At 39.1% G+C, this 18,485-nt stretch overlaps 1 protein-coding gene across 2 annotated transcripts in view; it reads right to left on the bottom strand.

The window, feature by feature from the left end:
- katnal1.L (katanin p60 subunit A-like 1 L homeolog) overlaps positions 1–18,485 on the bottom strand; it is a 40,130-nt gene that overhangs the window by 13,082 nt on the left and 8,563 nt on the right. For both annotated transcript variants that reach the window (XM_018247700.2, XM_018247698.2), the window contains exons 3-7: positions 17,918–18,078; positions 14,133–14,289; positions 8,658–8,785; positions 6,660–6,765; positions 3,341–3,499 (exon numbers count right to left, since the gene is read on the bottom strand). In XM_018247700.2, the coding sequence (XP_018103189.1) occupies positions 3,341–3,499; positions 6,660–6,765; positions 8,658–8,785; positions 14,133–14,289; positions 17,918–18,078 (711 nt within the window). The remainder of the gene's footprint in view (positions 1–3,340; positions 3,500–6,659; positions 6,766–8,657; positions 8,786–14,132; positions 14,290–17,917; positions 18,079–18,485) is intronic.

The following is an 18,485-nucleotide window of genomic DNA, read 5'->3' as shown; positions in this document are numbered from 1 at the left end:
GCGCAGGCAATTTTTCATTTTAGCAGGGGGAAGGCAGTTTGGGGTGATTGTCGCCCGTGTGCCCCTGCCCTTAGGGTTCAGTCTATGATATAAGAAATCTGAAGTGGCCAATCCTGCTTCAGAAGGAAAGTTAAGCCGTTATGCCATTGGGCACTGGGATAAGTTCAGCAGGAGTCAATGAAAAAGGATCTAAATCGACAACAGATAATCCTGGTATAATCAGTCTCCAACAGACGTTGAGCATCTGTGTCAAATGATTTCAATACATTCAGTAACTTACACTGAAATATTACTAAAGATGAAATAGGATTTCTGATAATCTCTCTCATTCCTTGTGCAGTTTCATGAGATAACAAACCTCTGGGGTCTATCTGTATCCGCAGCACATTCGTGGACGACTATCTAAACATCCGACATGCTGCAGAGAAAACATGTCCCGTTTTGACAGCTTTCATCTGTAACATAATTGTCCCATGCCCTTTATTAATTTCACTGCTCGTCTCTCTGATGTGTAAAGGAAAACTATACCCCCAAAATGAATACTTAAGCAACAGATAGTTTATATCAAATTAAGTAGCAAATTAAAGAATCTTTCCAAACTGGTCTATATATTTAAGTAAATCTTGCCCTTTTACATCTCTTGCCTTGAGCCACCATTTTGTGATGGTCTGTGTGCTGCCTCAGAGATCACCTGACCAGAAATACTTCAACTCTAACTGTAACAGGAAGAAGTGAGGAAGCAAAAGACACAACTCTGTCTGTTAATTGGCTCATGTGACCTAACATGTATGGTTTGTTTGGTTTGTTTGTGTGCACTGCACTGTGAATCATACGATCCCAGGAGGCGGCCCTTATTTTTTAAAATGACAATTTTCGATTTATGATTACCCAATGGCATATACTACTAAATGCTTCATGCTTTACATGAAGCAGGGTTTTACATATGAGCTGTTTTATGCAATATCTTCTTTACAGAGACCTACATTGTTTGGGGGGTATAGTTTTTCTTTAAGGCAGAGCTAACAATTTACAGAGGAAAAAGATATAGCCAGAAAGTGAAGGGGGAGGTCAAAAAAAATCACAAATTATCATGGAAATTCAGTTTGCACCATGTCCTGAAACTGTACATAAACAGGTATGGGACCTATTTTCCAATGTGGTTCGGGACCTCGGGTTTTCTTTCTGTAATTTGGATCTTCATTTCTTAAGTCTACTAGAAAATCAAGTAAATGTTAAATAAATCCAATTGGCTGGTTTTGCTTCCAATAAGGATTAATTATATCTTAGTTAGGCTCAAGTACAATCTACTTTTTTATCACTGGTATTACAGAGAAAAAGGCAATCATTTTTAAAAATTTAGACAATTTAGATAAAATGGAGTTTATGGGAGATGGCCATTCCGTAATTCAGAGCTGTATAGATAACAGGCTTCCGAATAACAGATCCCATTCCTATATATATATATATATATATATATATATATATATATATATATATATATATATATATATATATATATATATATATATATATATATATAGTAAAATGTATGATGAAGCAATAGAATTCTTAATGAATCAGATGAAATTGAGCATAGGACTGGCCAGATATGGGATGACTTTGACGTAGTTGGCCAGCTTAAATATATTGCAATATATGGACAAACAATCCCTGTTTTGTTTAAAGGGTAAGGCATTTTTCAGTAGCAGTATGCACAAAATGTCTCTGTCTTAAATATATTGATAATGGGTTGAGTGCAGAGGACTCTTGTATTTATCTATATGTATTTTGTGGTCACAGCCTCATTGCACCCCCGCCTAATGATTTTAAAAACTAGTGGGGAGCACAACTTTCCCTTGTTTGTTATAGTTATACAGAAGCAGTGACCAGCTCCATGTTGTAGCTCCCACCCTCTCCAACTATAGTCAGGTGATCCCACTGGTGTCTAATAAAAGGGCAGCCAAGTTTGGGAGTTTTACTTTGAAAGCAGCTAGTAAGTTGCAGGTAAAACGTATTCGTCCCTTTTATAAAATGTATAATGAAACCATAGAATTCTTAATGAATCAAATGAAAATTGAGCATAGGACTGGCCAGATATGGGATGACTTTGACGTAGTTGGCCAGCTTAAATATATTGCAATATATGGACAAACAATCCCTGTGTTGTTTAAATAGTAAGGCATTTTTCAGTAGCAGTATGCACAAAATGTCTCTGTCTTAAATATATTGATAATGGGTTGAGTGCAGAGGACTCTTGTATTTGTCTGTATGTATTTTGTGGTCACAGCCTCATTGCACCCCCGCCTAATGGTTTTAAAAAATAGTGGTGAGCACAACTTTCCCTTGTTTGTTATAGTTATACAGGAGCAGTGACCAGCTTCATGTTGTAGCTCCCACCTTTCCCAGCTATAGTCAGGTGATCCCACTGGTGTCTAATAAAAGGGCAGCCAAGTTGGGGAGTTTTACTTTCAAAGCAGCTAGTAAGTTGCAGGTAAAACTTAGTCCCTTTTGTAAAATGTATAATGAAGTAATAGAATTCTTAATGAATCAGATGAAAATTGAGCATAGGACTGGCCAGATATGGGATGACTTTGATGTAGTTGGCCAGCTTAAATATATTGCAATATATGGACAAACAATCCCTGTTTCGTTTAAAGGGTAAGGCATTTTTCAGTAGCAGTATGCACATTGATAATGGGTTGAGTGCAGAGGACTCTTGTATTTGACTATATGTATTTTGTGGTCGCAGCTTCATTGCACCCCCGCCTAATTTTTTTTTAAAAAATTACTGGTGAGCACAACTTTCCCTTGTTTATATATATATATATATATATATATATATATATATATATATATATATATATATATATATATATATCCCATGGAGTCACTAAAGAGGCTAATACTTGCGTGCTCACACAAAACAAGCTTAAAGTGCTGCAGGAGTTTTTTTTTAAATTACTTTTTTAGTTTACATGTTTCCAGTTGCTACGGATACAATAAACCTGCAGGAAATCTGCCTTCTTGATTTAGTGTACCTTTTAAATGTAATTGTTAATTTTCTACCCATCGAGAAAATAACCTTGAAATTAACTCAAGAAGAAAAGCTTACGTGTTAAAGTCTCCACAAAATGAGCACTGTGCTGTAAAATTCCTAAACAGCGGTGTATTCAGCTTAAATGCGCACGTTAAAAAATGTGTTAAATGCGCATACTGCCACATAATAATAATGGCCCCCATTGACCTTAATTGAACTTTCTAGAGTGGTTTCATGCTATCATTTCCGATCAATATAGTAATCACAGCCAAGTGTTCTTGAATTATACGGTGCAGCACTTACCATTTCAAATAATAAGCGGACCAGCTTTTCAGACTCGCCCCTGTACTTAGACGTTAATGTTGAAGACGACACATTAAAAAATGTTGTTCCACATTCAGTGGCTACGGCTTTAGCAAGCATGGTTTTGCCTGTTCCAGGGGGTCCAACCATTAGAACACCCTGAGGGGTAAGAAAAACAAAACAACACACTGGGGTGACTATGAGAATGCATAATACAACACAATATTGGATTAAAAATACAGTATATTACAAGGCTAAGCCTATGTTTGTGAAAGTTCTCATTCATCCAGGTTATGGTATATCTGTAGAAATGAGTCAAATCAACTGGATTTGCTGTGTTTTTTCTTGAAAACGTTTCACCAGTCATCCAATTTGTTTTCTCAATTCAGAATAACTTGTACAGGATCTTGCTTCACTTTATATCCTCTGGAATGTTGCTCCAATCAAAATAATCTGTTTATTATAATCCATAATGATGTCATTAAATTAGGTGGATTTAATGACATCATTGTGGATTATGATAAACAGATTATGCTGGTTGGAGCGACATTCCAGAGGATATAAAGCGAAGCAAGATCCTATGTACAAGTTATTCTGAATTGAGAAAGCCAGTTGGATGGACTGGTGAAAGTCTTCAAGAAAAAACACAGCAAGTTCAGTTGATTTGACTAATTTCTATAGATAAGGCTAAGCCTAGTGCAGAACAACTGAACTGCATTCACAATTTAAGAAGAAGAAGAAAGATTTAAAAGAAGCAAGTTGGAAGGCATCTCTCCCGTCTATGTACCGCATTGAGGACTGCAAATTATCAGTTACATTATCTTCCACCAGTAGCTCACTTGTCATATTCTAGTTCTTTCTCCAATGGTTGACCACTTTTCAACCATTTCTGCACACTAATATTTTGCTAATTTTGCACAGTACTTATAAGTGTCTGGACCTGCCTGGGGACTTTTTTTACATGTTTTGCTGGCAGTGCTCCTCCTAGTTGTGTGATCGGAGATTTTTTTTGGTCTCGTCATTGCAATTAATTATAAAGATTTATTTCCTCTCCTCTGAAAATGTATTAGCCTGAGCAGCATGTAACTGAGGGGCTATTTAATTTGCTGAATATTTGAGCTTCATTTTGCTCTCTTCAGTGGTCTAGTCTTTGAGTCCTGAGGTTTGCAAGGTACTGGGGGTACCTAAAGCCTACAAAAGAACCTGACCTCCAGTACAATGCCACTGCTAAATGATGCCAACCCCTGCTGCTCTCAACCTTTGGCATTAATGACTGGTGACAGGTATCAGACGGGCAGCACGACGAGTTCAGGGCTTACCCTGGTGAACCAGTCCAACCCTACCCTCCAAAATCTGATCTCCTTATTTTGACCCCTGGCTTGTTTATCTTACTTGTTTGCCTGCCACCTTCCCAGACCTTTTGCTTTACTGATTTGATACAGCCTGCCATCTTTTGAGGCCACTAGCCTGTCTCATTGTACATTATACTATATCTGCTGATTGGCTTTATTCATTTAATTAAGCTGTTCAGCTTTAGGGTGAAACTACACGGGAGATTTTGATCAGATTTTAGCTGATCTTGCCAACACCAGGCAACGAAATCTGACCCCCCTATAGCTAGAATGTTAAGTCGGATTAGATAAAATCGGATGGTGTAATTTGTTCATGCATATACATCCGACATTCAGGATTTTATTTATCAAAATCCGATATTTTCTGATTCTTTAAAATAAAACAGTCCGACCAAACTAGTTTTTTCCCAAATCATTTGACTTTTTCCAGAAATGTTTTTTCGGATTTTTGCCCAAAAAATCAGAAATAGTTGGATTGTCTGGCTAATTTTAGCTCATACCACAGAAACTTCCAAATAGGATAGGGACCTCTCCCATTTACTTATATTAGAAATTCACCGAATCCACTATTTTGGATTTGCCCGAATCACCGATTCGAATCCTTCGCGAAAGATTCGGCCCGAATACTGAACCAAATCCTAATTTGAATATGCAAATTAGGGGTGGAAAGGGGAAAACTTTTTTTACTTCCTTGTTTTGTGACAAAAAGTCACGAGATTTCCCTCCCCGTCCCTAATTTGCATATGCAAATTAGGATTTGGATTTGGTTCAGCCTGGCAGAAGAATTCAGCCAAATCCGAATCCTGCTGAAAAAGGCCGAATCCTGGCCGAATACCAAACCAAATCCTGGATTCGGTGCATTTCAGGGTATAATAGATCTTGTAAAATTCGAGGTTTTTTTTCACAAAAAAACTGATTTTATAGTAAAAAAAACTCGAATTTTTCAAGTTTTTGCCATTCGGACCTTAATAAATAACCCCCATGATGTATGTCAATGGAAAAAAAAAATTGATCAGACTCCATCAGAATTTATCTCGTTGGATAAAGACACAGCATGCAGCGTTGTGTCATGTCGGATGGAATACACATCAGATTTTTGTATCAGTCCCATTAGATTTTGATCCATGCAGCTAAATCTGACTAGTAGAATGCTTTTTCTCAATCCGATACCATCCGACAAAATCTCCCATGGAGTTTAGCCCTTACAAAATATCTTGTCTCTGGGTTTCATCAAGCAACTAATGTATTGAGAGGGTTAAGGTGGCCACAGACGCACAGATAATGTCATACGAAACAAATTTCCGTACGATTTTCGGTGCGTGTATGGTAGGAGACGAGTCGACCAATATTGGCAGAAGACTTGGATATCGGTCGGCTCGTACATTGGGCGCCTTTGAAGGCACCTGAACATCAGCCATTGTTAGTGCTGAATCATCTGATACAGGTAGAATTCTATTATTTCTACCTGTATATCTTACGATTCAGCTCTACACGTGTGTATTTAAACAAACTATATTTCCAGGAAAGATTGTACCTTTACACTGCACAGTTTACTCCCTGCCAGTCACACATCTGTAGTCGTATCTAGCAGGGAGAATGTTAGCAGATGTTGGTACGTAAAAACCACACACCTCACACTTTACCTTGAATTTCTCTCTTCTCTGTGCTCTTCAGTATTTTAGGGCCTGGCTTCTCCAGAGAGCCAGGGATTCTCTTGTACATTACCTGTGAGCAGTGCTACGTTATGGCAGAGAAGAGGTTCAAAACCCTGTCTGGCAATTCTGGGAGCACAAGTGGAACACTTCCTCCTGACACACAAGTCTAATTAGCAGATACTCGCTTTCCGCAGGGTAAAGTAAAACATTCTGTTATGTTTTTAAAGGCCCCCTACAATCATTTTTACAGTAGCTGCCATGACAAATACACACAAATAACAAAGAACATTCTCAATGTAAAAGTATTCTTACTTTCCACGGTCTTCTGATGCCTCTGAAAAAGTCAGGCATCCACATTGGAAGCACAACAGCTTCTCTCAGCAACTTCTTTGCATCTTCCAGATCAGCAATATCTTCCCTGTTTAAAGAGGAAATTAAAACATGAGAATTTGTTGTGTCTATGTTATGGGTAACAGTCCAGGCCATTTTGTGCATTAGGAGGCAAATCATCTCCTTCTCCTCTGTAAACTATAATACGGGGTAGGGGAGAGGTCTAGCAGAGCTCAAAAGTGGCCAGACCCTTCACCATGGCTACAAGAAGAGACTGCATTCTATTAAAGTTACCAGTAAAGTAAAATCCTGCTAATTCCTTTGAAGATCTTCCATGTTCTAAACCAAAAATCAGTAGTGACATTCTGGTTCCTTCTTTTTAGCCACAAGTTAAAAACAGGGTCGGACTGGGCCGGCGGGGCACCGGGAAAAAACCTGGTGGGCCCCTAAATCTTGTGGGCCCCGTTGGCCCAGGTCCGCACCCACATCTTCTTCTTAAAGCCGCGACCCCTTTTGTCAGATGTCGCAGCAAAAAAAATTTTGTGTGCACTATGCGTGCGCATGCGCTAAGCCGCAGCGTATACATACTAACACGACACCGCCACATGCGCACAGGCATATCACCAGCGTGAAATGGGGGGACCAGAGGGGGCCCGGGGGCAAACCGGGGCTACTGCCCCAGGGCCCCCTCCGGTCCCCCCATGCCGCGCCGGCGATGTGCGCATGCGCACGCACAGTCCAACCCTGGTTAAAAAGGTTCATAAAACAGTTTCCAACACTGAGGGGATAATTTATTAAAGTCCGAATGCAAAAAAATCTAGTTTTTGTATTTTTTTACTATAAAATCCGAATTTTTTTGTGGAACTTGAATTTTTCGTGATTTATTATACCCAGAGGTTGCAAAACGTCAGAATCAAAAAGTTCTCCATCTTAAACCTGTTGAGGTCCTGTATAAGTCAATGGCAGATGCATTATTTGAAATTTAAAGATATTCTTGTCTGCGCTAGGTTTCGTACGATAATTCATACATTTTGGGCATTTCCGTTGATTTCACTAAAAATTCTGACGTTTTAGGAGTCAAATCCGAAGAATTCTGATTTTTCTCATGACAATCCGAAAAGCAGTTTTCATGCAACAATCGGAAAAAGTTGCGGTTTTTCCTGATCCGATTTTTTCGAGGTTTTTTTTATGGATAAATAAGGGCAAATAGTGGATTATAGTTTAGTCAGACTTTTTTTTATTTAAAAAATCATTTGATTAATAACCCCCTGAGTGTTAATGGCACAGTATATTGTAATTTATGAAAACAGGATATGCTATGGTGATTTTTCAGCTGATTGAAATGAGGGGACTGGCATTTTAGGGAGATACTAAACTCAACCGTTATTAATATGGAGTCGATAATGCAAGGACTTTGGTTATGATGTATTTATAAAACATAAGGCAATCAGTTATGCTTTAATTTAAAGGGTTGTTCACCTTTAAATTAACTTAATGATGTATAAAGTGTATAACTTAAATATGTAGAGAGTGATATTTTGAGACAATTTTCAAATGGTTTTAATTTTATAATATTCAACAATCTGGTTGCTAAGGTCCAAATTTCCCTAGCAACCCTGCATTGATTTGAATGAGAGACTTGATTATGAATAGGAGAGGCCTGAGTAGAATAAAAAGTAGTACAAACAACACATTTGTAGCCTTACAGAGCATTTGTTTTTTGGATGGGGTCAGTGATCCTCCCCCCCCCTTCCTTTGAAAGCTGGAAAGAGTCAGAAGAAGGCAAATAATTTAAAAATGAAAAAAATGAAAAAATGAAGACTAATTGAAAAGTTGCTTAGAATTAGCCATTCTATAACATACAAAAAGTTCAACACTATTGTTAGAAAAACATTCTATAATGCATCTTTTATGTCTTTTAAAATCATGTTCTTGCTTATAAGGGAAGGTCATTTAAAAAGAAAAAACTCTTTTGCATACCAGTGTACATTGGGATTCCTGGAGATAATGTCCCTCTCTAAGGCTTCCACCAGATCCTTGTCGTTTCCTGCCCCGTCAAACTTCTTTAGCTCTCCATCTGCACCAGCATCTTGCTGATTTTTTCTTCCCTAAAATGAATAACATTCTCATTGGAATATATTTGAATTCTTAAAGAATACTTTATACAGTATTGGGCTGAAAGTCTAGAAAACAAAAATCTGTCCAGAACAGCCCATTAGTTAAAGGGGTTGTGCACCTTTGAGTTAACATTTAGTATGATATAGAGAGTAATATTCTGAGACAGTTTGCAATTGGTTTCCGTTTTTTATTATTTAAGAGTTATTTCACTTTTAATTCAGCAGCTCTTCAAGTTGCATTTTTTACTGGTAGCTAGGGTCCAAATGACCCTAGCAACCATGCATTGATTTGAATAAGAGACTGGAATATGAATAGGAGAGATCTGAATAGAAAGATGAGTAATAAAAAGTAACAATAACAATACATTTGTAGCCTTACAGAGCATTTGTTTTTTTAGAAGGGGTCAGCAACGCCCATTTCAAAGCTGCAAAAAGTCAAAAGAAAAAGGCAAATAACTATAAAAAATAAACAATGAAAACCAATTGAAAAGTTGCTTAGAATTGACCAATTCTATAACATACTAAGGGGCAGATTTATCAAGGGTCGAATTTCGAAGTGATAAATACTTCGAAATTCGACCCTTGAATTGAAATACTTTGACTTCGAATATCGAAGTCGAAGTATTTTTCAGAATCTGGCCATCGAACAATCGATTTTAGCGTACGATCAAGCGATTTTAATTCAATGTGTGAAGACTTACAAAAATGTTGTAGAAGGTCCCCATAGGCTAACATAGCACTTCGGCAGGTTTAATTTGGCAAAGTATTGAAGTCAAAGTTTTTTTAAAGAGACAGTACTTCGATTATCGAATGGCCGAATATTCGAAGGATTTTACTTCGATTCAAAGTCGTAGTATCCTATTCGATGGTCGAAGTATCCAAAAAAATACTTTGAATTTCGGATTTTTTTACTTAGAAAATTCCCTCTAATTCACTTCGACCCTTTGATAAATCTGCCCCGTAAAGTTACCTTAAAAGTGAACCACCCCTTTAAAGGGGTTGTGCACCATTGAGTTAACATTTAGTATGATGTAGAGAGTGATATTCTGAGACAATTTGCAATTGGTTTTACTTTTTTATTACTTGTGGTTTTAGAGTTATTTGGCTTTTTATTCAGCAGCTCTCCAGTTTGCAGTTACGGCAATATGGTTGCTAGAGTCCAAATTACCTTAGTAACCATGCACTGATTTTAATAAGAGACTGGGATATGAGAGACCTGAATACAAAGATGAGAAATACAAAGTTGCAATAACAATACATTTGTAGCCTTACAGAGCATTTGTTTTTAGTTGGGGTCAATGACCCCTATTTGAAAGCTGGAAAGAGTCAGAAAAAAAATCTTTTTTGCATATTTAAAAGGGTGATTCACCTTGACTTTTAGTATGTTATAGAATGGCCTAATCTAAACAAGTTATCAATTGATCTATGTACTCTGCACTTCGCCTGGTCTGAACTGGTGAAGGGAAGTCTGGCAAAAAAGAGTTAACGTTCAGTAAAATCCACATTTTAGTGAATTTGCAGAGTAACATCCATTCGCCAGAGCGAATTGTCGTCTGGCAATAGAGTGCGAATGAGCATTAGCGCCTATCTAGCGAATTGGCTCCTGAGCCTGTTAGTAAATTGGTGATGTCCCTGCGGGAGGTAACACTGGTGAATTTTCTCCATCGTTTGCCACTTTGCCCTTTAGTAAATCTGCCCCTTGGTTTCCACTGATTGGTCACCAGGCAGTAACCAATCAGTGACTTGAGGGGGGCACACGGGTCATAACTGTTGCTTTTGATTCTGAGCTGAATGCTGAGGATCAATTACAAACTCACTTAACAGTTATGTCCCATGTGGCTCCCCTTAAAGTCGATCACTAACGAGCTGCAAAGCAGGAAGTAGTGTTCTGGCTATTATGTTAGACATCCAGTCACTCCAGCCTTTATACATTACATTTTTGGCTAACTAATTATATTAGAAACATTTTTTATTTCACACAGCCTATTTACCCAGTTTTTATTTTTAAACTGAACAATTCCTTTAAAATGCTTGTTCGTCAGTCTCTCTGTCTGCGTGCCAGTCAATAACCCTAATGAGCAGCCTTGAGGACCATGCATGCTGCTCTCTACATTCCGCTGCTTAATTAGTGTGCTTGAAAAAAACACCAATATGAATGATTTTTCACTGCTTAAAGGACCAGGAAGGTGAAAATCATTATGTCGACTGACCTTGGACCTAGACTGGTGATCCTCTTTACTGAGAAATAGGCGGCCCAGTGTTTATTCCTTTTCATCCAGTGATCAATGACTTCCCATTGGCCCCTTTCGCCTGTCCAGGATCATGCACTACTGCTTACAATCAGAAATGTTACTTTATTGGCCTTAACAGACTAAGGGCTCTTACTCATGAGCGTTTTTACCTGCGCTCCCCTGCGTTCCGTTTTTCGGCGTTCAGCCGTAGGGGAGCGCAGGAATAGACGCATTTCATTATTTCAAATGGGGCTGTACTCACAAAGGCGCGTGTAGGCGCCGAACGCAGGAAAAATGCAGCATGTTGCGTCTCAACCTGCGTTCGGTGCCTACATGCGCCTGTGTGAGTATAGCCCTATTTGAAATAATGAAATGCGTCTATTCCTGTGCTCCCCTGCGGCTGAACGCCGAAAAACGGAACACAGGGGAGCGCAGGTAAAAACGCTCATGAGTAAGAGCCCTAAAGGGACTACTGAGAAGCAGCTGAACATGGCCGCAGGCGCAGAAAGTGATATAGCTGTGGGATCCATCATCTGGAAACCCATTATCCAGAAAGCTCGGAATTACGGAAAAGCCATCTCCCATAGACTTTATTTTATCCAAATAGTTCAAACTTTTAAAAATTATTTCCATTTTCTCTGCAATAATAAAACAGTAGCTTGTACTTGATCCCAACTAAGATATAATTAATCCTTATTGGAAGCAAAAGCAGCCTATTGGGTTTATTTAATGTTTACATGATTTTCTAGTAGACCTAAGGTATGAAGATCCAAATTATGGAAAGATTTGTTATCCAGAAAACTCATGGTCCCAAACATTCTGGATAACAGGTCCCATACCTGTACACCTCGGGCCAGTGCATTATTCAATTAAGAAAAGTCTGGGATCCAAGGTTTGTTGGTAATTTTATGACTATCAAGCATAATCACTGATTAGTGATTAGTATGTTACATAATAGCTAATTCTAATCAACTTTGTAGTTGGCCTTTATTTTTTATTATTTATAGTTTTTGAATTATTTGAGTTCTTCTGACTCTTTCCAGCTTTCAAATGGGGGGGGGGGTCTGACCCCCATCTAAAAACAAATGCTCTGTAAGGCTACACATTTATTGTTATTGATACTTTTTATTACTCATCTTTCTATTCAGGCCTCTCCTATTCATACTCCGGTCTCTTATTCAAATCAATGCAGGGTTGCTAGGGTAATTTGGACTCTAGCAACCAGACTGCTGAAATTGCAAACCGGAGAGCTGCTGAATATACCACTCATAACTAAAAGTTAATTTAAAGGTGAACAAACCCTTTAAGCACCAATTTAATTGAAAAGGAATTGATAATAATTTTTTGAACTGCATTTAAGCACTGGGTCAGATGCCTGCTTGAATTACAGGGACCATCCTCTTTTACTGCTCGTACATCTCAATTATGAAAGACATTCAGGCTAAAAGTTAAATAATAAAGTTCATACTTAAAGTTAACCCCAAGGTGAAAAATCCTTTTAAAGGAAGGTGCAAGCGCTAACGTTTTCTTTCTCCAGCATCCTACAATATAATACTAAGATATTTCAATAAAGTGATAAGAAGCAGCTGCAGGTACAGCTCTCTGGGGTTACTCAGTCTGTTGTCATTCTGTTTGAAGGATCTTTCTCTAAGGAGGAATTATCCCATTTTATAGCTGCCGCACGCACTGACATATTCACTGCAGTTCATTTTCTGCACACACTGCACAGAGCCCTGCTTATCAGCAGAAATCTAAGAAAAGCAGCTGGCTGAAGTGAAAATAGCATTCGAGCCCATCTTTCCTAGAGACAAGTGCAAGCGTGTTATTAATACGCCAATACACTCCTATGTTCAGATTCATTCATAACTGGGTGAGTGTGATTAAAGGGGATCTAAACCCAAACAATGATTTGATGTACGCTTACTCAAGATGCTTCTCTTTTATCTCAGCAGCTCTCTTTGAAAGCCAGTGTCTCTGCAACGCTAAATGACAACGCAATGCCTACACAGTCAGTTAACTCTCGGTCTCTGGAATGCATGCCTGCTATTAGCAGCCTAAGGGTCAGGGCACACAGGCAGATTCGGGGAAATTAGTCGCTCAACGACAAATCTCCTCTTCTTCAGGGCAACTTATATCCCCGAACTGCCTCTTCTTCCTTCCCGCCGGCTAAAATGTAAATCGCTGCGGGGTGGCACTTGGAACGATATGTTTTCCGAAGTCCCCCGTAGTTCCCTCATGAGGAAACTTTGGGCGACTTCGGAAAATGAATCGCTCCGAGTGCCATCCCGTTGGGGAGATTATTTAGAAACCCTTCTAAGCACTTCTCAAGCTAATGAAATGTTTTGCATCTTCCTCTTCACTGAAAGGTTGGGTGGGATCTATTATGTCTGATACCACAAGCAACTCTTTCCACTGGAAGGTGAGGTGGGATTACAGGACAAGGGAAGGCAGATTTACTGGGGGTGTCCAAAATGTTAGGCATCCTCTAATGAATTCAAATACAAGTTTATACTCAAGGTTTGTGCTCTCTTCTGCTTGGGCATGTGCAATACAGTAACATTTCCCAACAAAATATATATATAACTGTTTCACTGTTTTCCTTGAGAAAGGTTCCTGTGTGGGACGGAAACGTTGGACTAATTATATATATATATATATATAGGTACAAGGCTGGTGCCACAGCCGAAATGTTAGTTTGTTGCTTTTCAATAAAATTGTTTTTTTCATAAGTCCTGTGAGTGCGGCTTCCATTCCTCTGATTGTAAATATACATACAGATATGAGAGCCGTTATCCAGAAAGCTCTGAATTACGGAAAGGCCGTCTCCCATAGACTCCATTATAATAAGTATATAATGTACTTGATCCCAACTGAGATATAATTAATAATGATTTTCTAATAGGCTTAAGATATGAAGTTCCAAATTACAGAAAGATCTGTTATCCGGAAAAGCCCAAGTCCCCAGCATTCTGGATAACAGGTCCCATATATATATACTCACAATATATGTATATTGTGAGTAGAAAACCACTAAATAACTTTTCACTCTGTAATTATTGGGCTCCATTTATAAAACTGGATGGTGACAGCTCTGGCATGTTTCTTACCTTATCATCTTTACCTCGTGCTCTGACATCTCTGTTTGAGGGCCTATCACTTTTTGATATGGGCTGTGCTCTCCCGACAGGTCCATGAGGTTGTACTGCTGGAGATTCCTTCCTTACAGGCTTTACTTCTCTGTTAGGTCGTCTGACTTGAGGAGCCCTTAAGAACCCAAATTATATTCAGTAAACAGTAAAACAGTATCAAACAAGCCTGATCCCAATCCCAATGTTTGAACTCAAATCCAACAACTGGATCATATGGAGCCCTGGGAGAGAGGACTGTATCCATAAAATATACTGATTCACTAGGCAGGCAATTGTTTGACCCCATTCACGAAACAGTTGGTATCTTAAGGTGAAGAGATGAGAAGGTGAAGAGGTGAAGGTGAAGAGACAATGGTTTGGTTTCTGCTGTAGGATGCATAGAAATTTCTGGACAGAGAAGCTGTTTGGGTGTGGGACAAATTCACATCTATAGAAAAATACTTAGCATGAGCCAATAAATAAGCAAAGCTGAAATATATAATAAATATGGTTGCACCCAATCCTGAATTTAATTTGTGATTCAAGCCAAATCCTAGCTTTTTTTTGACAGGATTCAGCCAGAATCCAATCTGAACTCTTAAGGGTAAGGACACACTGGACGATTTGTCGCCAACGTTTTAAAAAAGTAAATCGCGGCGACAAGACGATCGTCTTTTTTGAACAGACGATTCACAGCGACTATTGGCACAGAGCGATTTGTATCCCATTACTCTGTGCGGTACGTGCTCCACCCAAACCGGAAACGGTTTGTGCTTCCCGCTGTAACCTGGCGTCTTTACGTTCTTGTGTTCTTGCGTCATTGCGTTCGCATTGTAATTTGAATACAATTGCTGCTACTTATCTGTATGTGTGTGCGTGTCTAGGAGATTTCAGTGCTTTTGTAAGTACATGCTATTTCTGATAAATTGCTCGGAAAAGGGTCTCAGTGCGTTTTGGAGCTACAGGCGATTCACAAACTCACTGTGGGCACAGGAGCTGGCGTCTTTCATTTGTTTTTGTTCAGAGACAAAACGAGCGATATGTCGCCGCGATTTGCTTTTTAAAAACGTTGGCGACAAATCGTCCAGTGTGTCCTTACCCTAAAATCACACGATTAAGTGAATTGCCAGGGTTTTTGATTAATTTACATAGGCAGATTAGGATTGCGATCCAGCTCAGTATGTAGCCAAATCCTTTGTGGAAAGTTTGGTATTCAGACAAATCCAGAGAAAGTGGTTTTGGTGCAGCCAAAATAATAATTATATTATTATTATACATTGACATTATCTTTTGTCTGAATATACAGCAAGAAATACAACCCGTTTCCCAAGAATTGTGCCAAGATATGCTCCAGTTTAAAAAAAGCCAACTCAACATCAGAAAGCAGCAGCAGCTTCCTCCTTTCTCAGGTTGTTTGACTCATCAAATGCTTCTCATAGGGTGCAAAATAAACATTAATGTGCTCTGTGAATGACTAAATCATTAAAGTGGATGTAAACTCAGCCATAACACAGCACAACGTTTTATAATTTTCTAGAAAAGTTGCAGAAAAACATAATTACAGATGCAAAATAAATTCACCTATGAGAATTCTACTGATCCAAAACTTCATTATAAATGCAAAAGAATTGACTAATACGAATACTGATTCGAAGCACCATGTCAGGCATCTTGCTGTTATCTTACATATAGAGATAATTATGGCATTTTTGTTTACATTATATTACACTGGAATCAAACATGGGAATAAAAGACAGACTTGTTCAGTGCTGGGAAACTGTGCTTTAAGCTTCCAACTCCAACTGCAGGAACAAAGAACAAAGATAGAACTATACAGATCAGCTTGTATTCTCACTGGAGGATTTCTTGCATTTTAATACAGATGCTGGCGTTGGAGATTTGGGCAGGCCTGGACTGGCAATCTGTGGGTTCTGGCAAATTCCAGAAGGGCTGCTATAAGGTGCCATATAAAGTCAGTATTTAGTGGGCTGGTGGGGGCTTTTTGGGCCTCTGTGTACCTGAAATGCCAGGGAATATTTGAATTCTCAGTCCGGACCTGGATTTGGGCCATCTTCTGGGTCTTCGGTAAGCTGAGTGGGAGACCAGCGAAGAGGCGCATGCGCTGTTGGAGCAATTTGCCGGTTTGCGACAACTGCGCATGCGCCAAAATGGACGGAAATTGCCAAAATAAGACACGAAGTCCCGGAAGATGGCTGCGGTGAACTCCGAGGCCTGAATCTGCGCCGAGGGGTAAGCATAAAGTTAGGGGCATTTCCCCGGGGGCAGCTAGGCTGGGGGGGAAGAGGGAGGGGGGGTCTATGTGGGGTGGGGGGTAAATTCTCCTTTAAGAATACATTCTTGCTAGACTACAGCTCCCAGCATGCCTCAACCTTTATTATATGTTTCATTATTCTGGGATTTGTAGTCCAGAAACAAGTAAAGTTTGGCAGTGCAGCAGGGTTCACTGTCCCTGTAGTGTTAATGTGACTAATGAGCCCAGTTTGTTATATAAGGAATATTTGTGGTCATTTCATGTTGCAGTTGGCCAAAATAGGTGCAGTCATTGTGCAATATACTCCAGTGCATTGATAGGCCCCATTTCTCAAATGCAGGCCCTAAATGGGAAATATATGCTGCACATTGTCCTGTATAGGTTGACGATAATAAATGGAATATCCTTTAAAGGACATGTTAACCCCCCATGCAAAAATGTAACCACTGAAGAGCCTCTTTGAAATCTGTAAATACCTGCCACTCTCGTTGTTCAAAGGTTAATAGTAAACTGCAGAATCCCCTCATCACTTAAAAATCCTTCTACTCCTCTAATCCACTCTGCCCCCTCCCTCAGGAATATCTTTTGGCTGTTGGCTAATGAGCATGCTCAGTTATTCTCAGATTATATACTCAGATTAATACACACACACTCTAGTCTAGCAGCATATAAAGAGATGGCATTGCTGGATGGCATCTGCTCCTATTTTAAAATCCTAACCCCTCTCCTGAGCTCAGATTAACCATTACAGTGCTCAATCCAAGCAGGACTTGTCATCATAGTAAATTCTGCCTGTGTTAACCTGTATTCTTTAACTGCATGAACTTTACATTGCATATGTGCTGTTTGCATATATATACACTGATGATGTGTCAGAGTGAAAATGGTCCCTGGGTGAAAGTTTCCATGTGTTTTAGGGAAATGTAATGATGCTGGCAAACAGAGGGATGTATGCAGTACAAATAATGCCAATTTGGTGAGGGAGAAGTGCCCAATTTATATACATGGTAGGAAAATGTAGGCTTTACATGTCCTTTAATCTCTTTTGTAGGGATGCACCGAATCTAGGATTCAGTTCTGGATTCGGCCAGGATTCGGGCTTTTTCAGCAGGATTTGGATTCGGCCTTCTACCGAACAGAATCCGATGCCTAATTTGCATATGCAAATATTTGCATATGCAAATTAGGGGCAGGGAGGGAACTTGCATGACTTTTTGTCAAAAAACAAGGAAGTAAAAAATGTTTTCCCATTCCCACCCCTAATTTGCATATGCAAATTAGGATTCGGTTCGGTAGAAGGCCTTTCGCGAAGGATACGGGGGTTCGGCCGAATCCAAAATAGTGGATTCGGTGCATCCCTACTTTTGGCAGTTAAAACATGTAATACATCATTACATGCTTTTAATTGGCCCTGAAATTAGATGCTGCCTTGTTTAGCTCAATGTTTATATTATTTGCCTTCCTGTAAATGTATAGTATTGTATTTACACACCTGTGTTCTGCTGGAACTGGAGGAGGCCAAACCGCTGGGTCCTTAACAGATTCCTCTGCTCCTGCAACTGGGAACTCTGCTGGTTTTCCAATTTTAAAGGATTCCAGGGTGCTAACAATAGTTTTCACTTGCTCATACTCCTCCACTAATTCTTGACAGACCTGAATTAGCAAACACAGAAAAATAACAATGGTCGTCCCATGAAATCACACACATTTCCTTGCGGAGTATAGCTTGGTTATTCCCATGCCTCAGATGTAATGTTTTACACCAAGTAAATCTGATAAAGCATTTTGACATGTTCCATATCCGGTTGGCCACCTGAGGGCAATATTTCCCAGGATTCAATCCATGAGATTTAAAGGGGTTGTTCACCTAACAACTACAGCTAACTTTTAGTATGATGTAGAGAGAGAGAAATTCTGAGCTAATTTGCAATTGGTTTTCATTTTTTATTATTTGTGTTTTTTGAGTCATTTAGCTTTTTATTCAGCAGCTCTCCAGTTTGCAATTTAAGCAACCTGGTTGCTAGGGTCCAAATTACCCTAGCAACCATTCACTGATTTGA

This window comes from Xenopus laevis, chromosome 2L (assembly GCF_017654675.1).
Source record: "Xenopus laevis strain J_2021 chromosome 2L, Xenopus_laevis_v10.1, whole genome shotgun sequence".
NCBI classification, from domain to species: domain Eukaryota; kingdom Metazoa; phylum Chordata; class Amphibia; order Anura; family Pipidae; genus Xenopus; species Xenopus laevis.
The sequence above is the reverse complement of the archived record's forward strand: the minus strand, read 5'-3'. Positions and strand labels throughout refer to the sequence as shown.